Source organism: Pelophylax lessonae, assembly GCF_965119305.1.
Source record: "Pelophylax lessonae genome assembly, chromosome: 12".
NCBI classification, from domain to species: Eukaryota; Metazoa; Chordata; class Amphibia; order Anura; family Ranidae; genus Pelophylax; species Pelophylax lessonae.
The window spans coordinates 128,578,565-128,588,974 of record NC_138779.1 but is presented as its reverse complement, the minus strand read 5'-3'; the positions used below and the strand labels follow the sequence as shown (position 1 = coordinate 128,588,974).

General features: G+C 45.3%; 1 protein-coding gene across 5 annotated transcripts in view; it reads left to right on the top strand.

Annotated features, from left to right (window-relative positions):
- Nucleotides 1-10,410, top strand: part of C2CD2L (C2CD2 like) — a 201,354-nt gene that overhangs the window by 55,387 nt on the left and 135,557 nt on the right. For 2 of the 5 annotated variants that reach the window (XM_082273454.1, XM_082273453.1), the window contains exons 1-2: nucleotides 1,021-1,123; nucleotides 7,847-7,966. In XM_082273454.1, coding sequence (XP_082129580.1) covers nucleotides 1,040-1,123; nucleotides 7,847-7,966 — 204 coding nt within the window. In that variant the 5' untranslated portion in view covers nucleotides 1,021-1,039. Of the gene's footprint in view, nucleotides 1-1,020; nucleotides 1,155-7,846; nucleotides 7,967-10,410 lie in introns of those variants that run through there. The other 3 variants (XM_082273452.1, XM_082273451.1, XM_082273455.1) reach the window with 2 other exon arrangements.

Below are 10,410 nucleotides of genomic sequence, written 5' to 3'. Positions count from 1 at the left end.
GAGGGGGAGAGAGGGAGAGAGAGGGAAGGAGGAGAGTGGGGGGGATCCGATCACAGCTCACTCAATTCAGTCCCTGAGGCCTCTCAGCTCTGTCACAGTGGCTTTAAGATTACAGTGTGGCTGTCGGCTGCTCCATTTAAATTTCCCGCCCACACATCCTATTCACACAGCACACTGGCTGCTGGAGTGTGGGCGGATATAGCGAGGGAGGGGTGGAAGAAGCAGAGCCGATCCAGCCTCTTCCATTCATGTGGAGGGGGTAGCTGTGCTGTCTGGGCTCTGTGAGAACGGAACACAGACACTCAGCAGTGTGACACATGCAGCCATCTGTTTTTTCAGAGGGTTTCCAACATTTATAGGGCATCCTATGTGGGGGCACTGGCCTGACACCCCCCCCCCCCAATGTGTGGCATCCTGGGACTGACCACCCCCCCGTTTGTATGCCACTGGTGCTGCCCCTGAATCTGTCGACAGAACTGGGGACATACTTTGTCCAGGGACGGTGTCCTCAGTCCGGGGACTTCCCCGAGACCCGGGACGTCTGGTTACGCTAATCTAACCTTTTTGTAAAAATGTATTTCTATGAGAACATTTACCTTTTTAGGTTTTTGTTTGTGTAAGTTTTTTTTTTTGTTTTGCATAAACTGGACTGAATTGTTCATACTCCAGTGTATGCAGAACTGACACTCTATATAGAATTATTATATTTACATAATTTAACAGTACTCTAGAATAGTCCAAAGCTATATAAACAAATACTGAACCCAAGGCCCCAGTGCTGTGAGACCACAGTGCTTATCGTTGAGTCACATTATTTGGGTGTCCTATTCCTGTGAATGGCTAGGGAAAGGGGTGTTGGAATGCAGCGCACATCCTTTTTATTTTTTACCTTTGTCATTCAATTTACACAAATTTTTTTCGCTATGACCAAAGTGAGCACAAAAACAACAGGACAATGTCATTCTTACCTTTTTATTTAAACAAAACTGTATCGTGTAATGTGATAATTTATCTATTTCTCATTTAGAGTTCCCTAAAGATGCAGTTTGAAGAGAACTTCCACCTTCAGCAAAATGTGAGGATCAGCGACATTACCTGTACAAAGCATTGTGACAACTGCATGGTGAGAACATTGCTAGCAGATCACATCAATGGTTAGTGGTGAAAAAATGTACAACAAAAAGCACTTTCATTTTTTATTTTTCTTAACATCAGTGTTTATTAAGGTTTTGTATAGATTACAAGAAAATGGTATTGTGACGAGACCCTTGCTCAAGGAAGACATTATTCCTGAATATGACTGTCCTATTTGTAGTAGTCCAAACCATATTTTCAGTGTTCACCACCCTCCTCGTCACCCTGCATCCATAACAGATGCAGGCTGACTTAAACATAAGAGAGCCCCATAAGGGTGGGCATGGTGCCCCCCAACCTCTCTAAAGGAATTTGGGGTCCACAGCCCCCATGTCCAAAGTGACTTCCGTCACATTTATCCCCTTTCGGCAGGAGACTAACACAGAAGGAGACCCTAAATGGGTTTACTTCGAAGTTAGTCCATAGTTCCAGTCCTCCAATGTCTGCACCCACAAAGTACCCCAAACAAATTGTCCGGGACAGAACATCACTCACCCAGCCAACCTCTGCCACTCTTGTAGAATATCCCTGCTGTGGGGAAGAAGCATGAACTGGCCTTTCTCCCAGGAGTCCTTTCAGCTGCTGGAGAGAAGACAGGGTGGATGGGCTCACTTCCTCATGCTTTTGGGGATCTGGGCCGACTGCCCAGCATCCCTGGGGTGTACAGGTGGAGATTGTAGCTTTTGCGGGTGCTGGGCAAAGGTCGGTAACTCTCTGCCCTGTTGCCAGCTCTTCTGCTGGGTTGGGGTTGGCGAACAATACCCCCAGGTCCTGGTTGGGGGGTCTGCTGTAGAGAGGAGGGATTGCCTACCTCCTCCTCCTGGTATTCCAGCGGGGTAGGTTGGGGATCTGGACCGGCCGTCCAGCATCCCTGTAGGTCTGGTGCAGAGACCACGGTCCCATCTGTACCATTGGGGTCAGGGCTGTTGTCTACCTGTGGTTGGGGAGAACGATTAGTTGTCTCCTCTCCCTGGAAGGTACACTGCTGCTTGGAAGGAAGGACGACACCTTCAGCTCCCTGTAATTCCTGCTGTAGCTGGGGACCTGGGCCGGCTGCCCAGCCTCCCTGTAGGGCCGGTAGAGAGACCTCGGTCCCATCTCCACCTGCCATCGGTGGGTCTTCACAGTACCACCAGTCTGTATTGTCTCTCCAACTCAAGGGTTGTGGGTCTGGATCTGCCGCCCAGGACTCCGGCTCTGCTTGCAGGGTAGATTGGGGTGGAATGGAGCAGAGCAGGCGTTGGTAGTCCTGCTCCAGTTCCCACTCCATTCCGACCAGATGAATCAGGTCTGACCCCAAGTCATCCGCTTTGGGGAGACCAAGTAGGGCTTCCCTGGTGTCCTGGATTTCCCAGCGCCGAAACTCTGCTGGACATCCAAAGTCCCTCTCCTCAAAGGCCCTCCACAGCAAGCCCGGGCCACTATAGTCTTCCCCTTCCGGCATATTGTCATCAGCCATCCAGTGGTTGTAGCTGTTGGCGTACCACTTTAGTGCCCGGTAAGCTTCATACAGCCACAACTCCTTCCAAATCAGGTTCCACAGCTCTGTCAGCCACTCATCCCGGGGTTGCTCTCCTAGGAAAGGTAACCGCAGGGTAACGTATACCTGGAACCGATGTTCTTCGCTGGGAAGGTTCTCTCTCCGCCTCCACTGCACATCCTCTAAGGCCTCATACCACATTTCCTTTCGAGTGAAATCTCTCCAGTCCAGTATGGCTTCCTCTGATCCAGGCCCATCCTGTTGGAACAAGTGTTGCTGCAACCTCCAGCAAAACTCCTCCTCATATGGGGACGCTGCATCTTTAGGCGTTTTCTCCGATTGCTGTATTTCTGCCATTCTCTGCTCATGCTGCCGCTCTCGTTCTCTCTCTTGTCGCTCATCCTGCAGCTTGATGTCTCTAATGTCATTCTGTATGGCGGTCTCTGATGGGTTAGCACCATATAATGCCAACCGCTCTCGAACTCGTTGCTGAAACAAGTCTTCCACTGACCGGGGTCCTGCATCACCACCCCTCCGATCCATCTCGGCTAGCTCACTGATCAGGGTGGCCTTGTTCTTTGTCCCACTGGTCCCTCCATGGCTCTCAAGTAAGTCCTTCAGCGTGGCTCTCCTGCATGCTGCATAGCTGGTCATTGACTGCGGTGGTTTGGAGTGTCCCGGTAACTGGAGAGCAAATCCCACCGCTGCCAACCAATGTGACGAGACCCTTGCTGTCTCGCTTCCGCTCTCCCGACACTCCTTGGCTTCTAGTGAGTCAGCTTGCAGATCATAACGTCTGATGGTTCGGTCAACCAAGACTCCGGGATCCGAACTACAGCTATGTGCCGTTCAGAATCCATTAGAACACACACCAGGCAGGCTGTATGTAAGTTCAAACAGGAAGACCATTTATTGGAAGAACACAGCACACTTTTATACAGAATTTGGAACATCCTGCCCCCAACAACCCCTTTCCCATTGGTCAATTGCACAGTACCTGCAGTTCCCCTTCAGGTCCTCTTAAGCCATGCAAATGAGGACTTGAAAATGAGTCAGCAGGGATTGGTCCAGCTTGGATAGCTTGACCAGAAGGACTGTTATGTGTAATGAGACAGAAGCCCCAGGGGGCAATCAATGTACACAATAGCCAGACACAGAACAATGGTTCCCTAACGAGCCCCCAACACACATTACTCTGAGTGTCAATACATCCCCTAGCAGACAACAGGTGAGTTCATTGGCACACCTGACAATAGGTGAATGGAAAGCCACCTCAGACAAAAGCAACATTGCCAGACAGTCCGTCTCCTCATTGAACTTCCTGGAATGACCATATTAGGAGTTGTACTTCCTGGTCAGAGACCTCATACTGTACAGGGAATAAAAATCTTCATATTACAAGGGAGACCTTATTCCTGAATATGACTGTCCCATTTGTAGTAGTCCAAACCATATTTTCAGTGTTCACCACCCTCCTGGTCACCCTGCATCCATAACACATGCAGGGTGACTTAAACATAACAGAGCCCCATAAGGCTGGACATGGTGCCCCCCAACCTCTCTAAAGGAATTTGGGGTCCACAGCCCCCACGTCCAAAGTGACTCCCGTCACAGGTATAATGGTGTTTACTTTGAAAAAATACCCAGCCGTTTGCATGGGGGGAAGAAAAATGGAATTTTGCTTGTACGTGATTGGATTAATGAAGTCAGCATAACTCAACCCCATTCACTAAGCAAGATGAAAGTTCAGTTTGCAAAGAGAAATGTCACTTAGCTTAGTGAATGAGGCAAAGTTTTTCTTTTTTTCCTTGCACTTGTTTAGGTATTCCTTAAAAACTGCATTTTCATTCACTCACCTCATTCACGAAGATAAGTAAAAATTCAAAGTCAGTTCAGGTTTAAAAGTAGAAACGCTCTACTCCTTCAGTAAATCCGAACCCGTGTTTTACCTACAAGACAAAAAAAATTGCGTCATTGCACTGGATTATAATTGTGTACATAACCGTGCCAAATGCTCACACAAGCGCACATGATGTCATTCAGCATTTATGAGTTGGCAGTTCTTTGAAAATGGTGCCTCGACAACAATTCTTTCTGCAGAAACCGGACTTGATTTGGTTGATTAGTGTTACACAGACATTTTATGTTTGCATATTGCAATACAATGCCAAAAGGGGGGGGGGCTGAAATTGAAAGGCAAGTTTAAAATGTTAGTCTCACTTTTGTGGAAACAGTAAACAGTACGTGAAAGACTGATTGTATTTTAGAGTGAGCATTTGGAGCTTCAATAATTATGGATTCTTGGTAGTCTACTGGTGTGCTCTTCTCCCATGTAGTGTGAATTATCTATTTTATTGCTGCTACCCAAGGTGGAAAGTTATTGTCATTTGTCTGTTATTTCTGCTATAAATTATCTGCCCAGGGTGGTCGTGCCACAATTTACACTTGAAGCTAAAGTATGGGAATTTTTTTTATACTTTACATGGCGTCAGCTTGGCTCGAAGAATGTATGCATTTTTGATAGTTGGGAATAAGAGGTTAATACAGATCATATAGTACTCCGCACTACATACACTACATACAGATCCATTTTCTTGCAGGTTACCCTCTGCGTGTTGACTACAGGGAGTACTTCTCTCGACATCATCGCCATTCATAGAAAACCTTGTTTTGTTGTGTTTGTTTTCCGTTGAAAAGGCATTCTCTTATTGGACAGTGAGGAAAGGGTTGGAGGAGGGGGTGGCAAGACAATATCAACCTCATTCGTTATTTCACAGCACATGCAGTTAGAGAAGTCAGAGATGGCTTGTTGTGAAGCTCTTTTATTGTTTGCTAAGAATGCATTAAAATCCATAGTCTGTGCATAGGTGGATATGTGTTCCAATTTATGGTTACAGTGCAAACTAGAAACCTCTTTGTGGCTTAGAATATAGTTATTGCAATCTACTGGTTTTCTAAAGGTCTTTGTTAAACTAACATTGTCCTCAATGAAAATATCAAGTGGACTCTTATGCGGAGTGAAGTGAATGTTTCATGAATTCTCATTCACATATTTCAGGGAGACATCCAAATAATCTCTAGAGTCTTCCCATACGCAAATTCTATTCTCTATAAATCTTTTCCAGACATCAAGGCCTATGCCCACTTACTCATTTAAACCAGATGAAATTGGATTTCCAATCTTCTTCTATATACAGATTGGCAAAACTGGGCACAAGCGATGTGTGCAAAGCTGTTTGGACTGGTAGAAAAAAAATCAGTGAAGTATGGGAAATCCAAGTGTTAAGCGATCAGGATATGAAGTGCATATAAGGAACTGCCCAACTGACAAAGATTGGAATATTCTAATTAAAATGCATTGGACTTGGGGTCTAGCGTTGATGTCACCTGGGGAGGAGGGTTTTTCTTTCTTTCTTGATGTAGCGGCAGCACTTGTATGTAAATTGTGCTTCACCAGTGAGTCAGAGCCTGTGACCCTGATTTATTACAACATTGCTTTTTTCCTCCTTGACCAACCTACTCCTAAACTGAGTAAAATGGGAGAAAGGTTGGGACTTTGAATGAGGCAAAGACAAGCAGCTGATAGGATGGTGTAATACAATGACAATTTAATGATAATGTATTGAAAGCAGAGGTAAGCATGACATCTTACATAAAAAAGATTGTGAGTTGTTAACATGAGCCAATAGTACATAGACAACGGATGGATGGCAATACATGGTTACAAAAATAGCTCCATTACATACATACAATAAAAGTAAAGCATATAAAAGTAGTATGACTGCATCAATAAAAGCTTGACGTGTTTCGTGCACTAAATGCACTGCCTCAGTAGCAGAGGTCTGCAAAAAGAAAAATTGTATGTATCTAAGTGAGTGTCTAAAAAATCTGACAATTATCCCAAGAATAAGGGGGAAAAAAAAGGGAGGATGTATGATGACTTACAAAACATCTTAAGGTAAAGGTGCCCAGTATAAAAGTGGTTGTTTTTTTTTTTTTTTTCTCGTTAAAAATTTTTGTCTAAGTTTTGCACCAATTAATAAAATATGTACACTTTTAAGAAAAAATGTGTTTCATAAAGTGCCCTTTCACTGTCAGGTTTTTACATCGTATAGTCCTGAAAGAGGGGGGTTTAAAACGCATTCGCACATTTTACACATTGCGTGTAAATCGAACAAGCAGACTCCTGCCTTTCAGATGGAAGCATTTGAGTGTCTGCACTGCCGCCCGATTGCTTCCACACACCCCAGGTAACGTCATGCCCCCGCCATGTATCCTGGGCTCCGCTTGCCCATCTGCCAGACTGTGATAGGCATAGCAGGTGCTGTAAGGTAGAGGGGAGGGAGTTGTTGCTGACCCAGAAAGCGACTTGTTTGCATCACTTCCGGGTAAGCCTCTTGTTGTCCCCAGCCAGCTTGGCCAGAAAATAATGTTTTGCAATGCAATTTGCATTTCATTACAGTCAGCGGAGAAACATCTAGGGTATTTTAGACCTGGATGGTCTCATTAAAGAGAACCTGTCATCAAAAAAATCATCGCATAGAGGACTTTTTGTGATTTTGAAAAAAAAAAAAAAAAGTTAAGTAAAAAAACATTTTTTGAGGCTCCACACATGTAAGCACAGGTGAGCGTAAAAACATAAACTCGTTGGGGGCGCCTTCATATGAAAACGTTGATTGCGATACACGTTACATATCACCACACACGCTGGAGTGAGAGCATTATTTCTAGTGCCAGATGTCCTCTGTAACACTAAACTGATAATCGAAATATGGGGTACTGAAGTTTGTTCCCATTTCACAGGAGCATGCACATTTAGGGTTTGACATGTTAGGCATCAATTTACTTGGTGCAACCTCGTCTTTTAGATATTACGTTTGTGGGCCCTAAAACTAACTTTACTGTAATTTTTATTTTACTGAAAGTTTGCATTTCCTATACATAAAAATTGGAACTACCCCTATTTTATTCTCTAGTGTCTGCTTTCAGAAATTAAATAATGTTTGAGGGTTTTTTTTGTAATCTTCAGGCCTAAAATTATTTTTCGAACATGTGTGCAGAAAAAAAATTTGCAAAAACGGCTCTGGCAGTGAAAGGGTTAAAAGTCCTCCATTTTGTACATATTTATTCTGTAACTTGTTTCCCATTAATACCGATCAGTATGTGATTAGATGAAGTTTGGACTCTTCCCTTTTTTTGGAATTGTTTTTGATAAAATCATTTCTTCTCCAGGTATTCCTCTGCAGTATTTCTACAGATGCTGTCAAATTTCCAGTCTTCGTTACCCAAGAGTCTCTTGCTGCTGTATCCTGTGAGACTTACCAGGTATCCTTAACTATGCAACAGGCACAGGTAAGTTTTCCTATGATCCATCTCAATTATAACGGATTACCTTAAAATAAGTTTATTTTGACAACAAGCACATAGATGTCAGAAGCCTAGAAAACGCAAATCTGCTGGATAGGTGAAGAAAGCATGCTGATGAATGTGTACTGCTGTGTTGCTGGGGATTGACCGATTAGAAGCAAAGTTTATTGATTTTACACAATAAAGCTCCAAAACTTGTCTGCAATAGGTAAGCTTTCCCTGTGCATTTTTGTAACTGGTTATCTGGTTTTATATTTTATTTATCCTGTTTTATATCCAGGGAGCATAATCAACAAAGCATTCACTGATACATTTGCTAGCATGCCTGCTCATTAGTGAACGTTTGCCATATTTACCCCATTTGAAAAACTGTTGCTGTTTTGAGAAGGTTACGACACCTCTGCTCTGCACCTTATGCTCAGTTTACTGTCCTCAGTCTGCTCAGATTTTGGCTGTGTGCCACAATCCCCATTCAGTACTATGGAGCGTTTGCTGAAAGGAGACTGTGCTGCGCACATGCAGCACAACAAAGAAGATTCTAATAGAAGTCTATGCATCAACACATAAGGTTTATTTACACATGTGTTTTTACTGCCACCCAACCGCTCCCTTTGAGGCTGCAGTGGGAGGGGATGCACACATACTGAGGCCCTGATTTGCACTGCAGTTATGACAAGAATGAATCTCCCCTGTTGCATTTTGTGGGCAGTGCTGCCTGGCAAAAGCAACCCATTTAAGTGCAATGCACATGGTGGTGGTGGTGTGGGCTTTTAAAAGTTAAAACAGGCACGTGAACTAACACCTCCATACCACCTGTTAAACACACTCTGAAAAGAAATCCATTGCGAATTAATCTTCAGTGGGCTACCACATGAGTAAGCTAGCCCTTAGGCTGGGTTCACACATGCCGCGGCTCACAGCAGGGGATCCGGTGCGTGTCTGTTCACCTTTTCAGGTGTAAATCAGTTCTGAATCGTTGTTTGAATTCGCACCTGAAAGACGCACATGACCCTGTGGGGAAACCCGCATCCAATTCCCATAAGTGTGAACCTAGCCTTCATGCAGTTATGTATTTTGGTAAGCAAATAAGAATGCTAAAGAACATTTCCTAAGGTGTCTAAGCGCAAAAAATAATTTTTCCCCTTTCAAGGCAAACATCCTAACTATGTGTGGCGAACATTTGTTTCAAAGCTAGATCAGGAGCGAGTTTACTGTAAACCTGGTGATCCTGCCGGCGCATATTACTTCTCTGTTTAGCGTGGCAACGGTTTGCTGGCCAATTCTGTGTTGCCACTGTGTCTGCGCAGTGCATCCATTTCTGCAGCCTTAAGGCTCTGTTCACACCTGAGCGTTTTTCAGCTCATAAAACGCTCATCTGTGAAAATCCAAAACGCCCAACAATCAAAATCCCATTCATTTCAATGGCCCCTGTTCACATCGGAGCGTTTTGTCCCCTGAAGCGAAACGCCTGTAGCTGCAAAAAGTACAGGAGCTTCTTTTTGGGCTGATTACCAGCGTTTTTGTTAGATGTCAATGCCTGCCTCTAAAAACTCCTGAAAAACGCTCTAAAAATCACGTTAAAAAACACGCGAAAACGCTACGCTCAAGTGTGAATGCAGCCTTAGGGACAATGCCAGAGCTGTGACTGACAGCACAGTGCATCCAGTCCTGCAGCCTTGAGGGATGATGCCAGAGCTGTGACTGACAGCGCCTTTGCATCAATTCCTGCAGCCTTGCGGGGCGGTGCTGGAGTTATGACTGACAGCGCAGTGCATCCATTCCTGCAGCCTTGCGGGGCGGTGATAGAGCTGTGACTGACAAGACAGTGCATCTATTCCTGCAGCCTTGAGGGATGGTGCCAGGGCTGTGACTGACAATGCAGTGAATATATTCATGCAGCCTTGCAGGGTGGTGATAGAGCTGTGACTGACAGCGCAGTGCATCCATTTCCGCAGCCTTGGGGGGATGATTCCAGGGCTCTGACTGACAGCGCAGTGCATCCATTCCTGTAGCCTTGCGGGGCAGTGCTGGAGCTGTGACTGACAGCGCAGTGCATACATTCCTGCAGCCTTACAGGGCAGGGATAGAGCTGTGACTGACAAGACAGTGCATCCATTCCTGCAGCCTTCAGGGATGGCTCTGGAGCTGTGACTGGCAGCGCAGTACATCCAGTCCTGCAGTCTTGCGGGGCGATGCTGGAGCTGTGACTGACAGCACAGTGTATCCATTCCTGCAGCCTTGGGGGGATGATTCCAGGGCTCTGACTGACAGCGCAGTGCATCCATTCCTGTAGCCTTGCGGGGCAGTGCTGGAGCTGTGACTGACAGCACAGTGCAGCCATTCCTGCAGTCTTGCGGGCGGTGCTGGAGCTGTGACTGACAGCGCAGTGCATACATTCCTGCAGCCTTACAGGGCAGGGATAGAGCTGT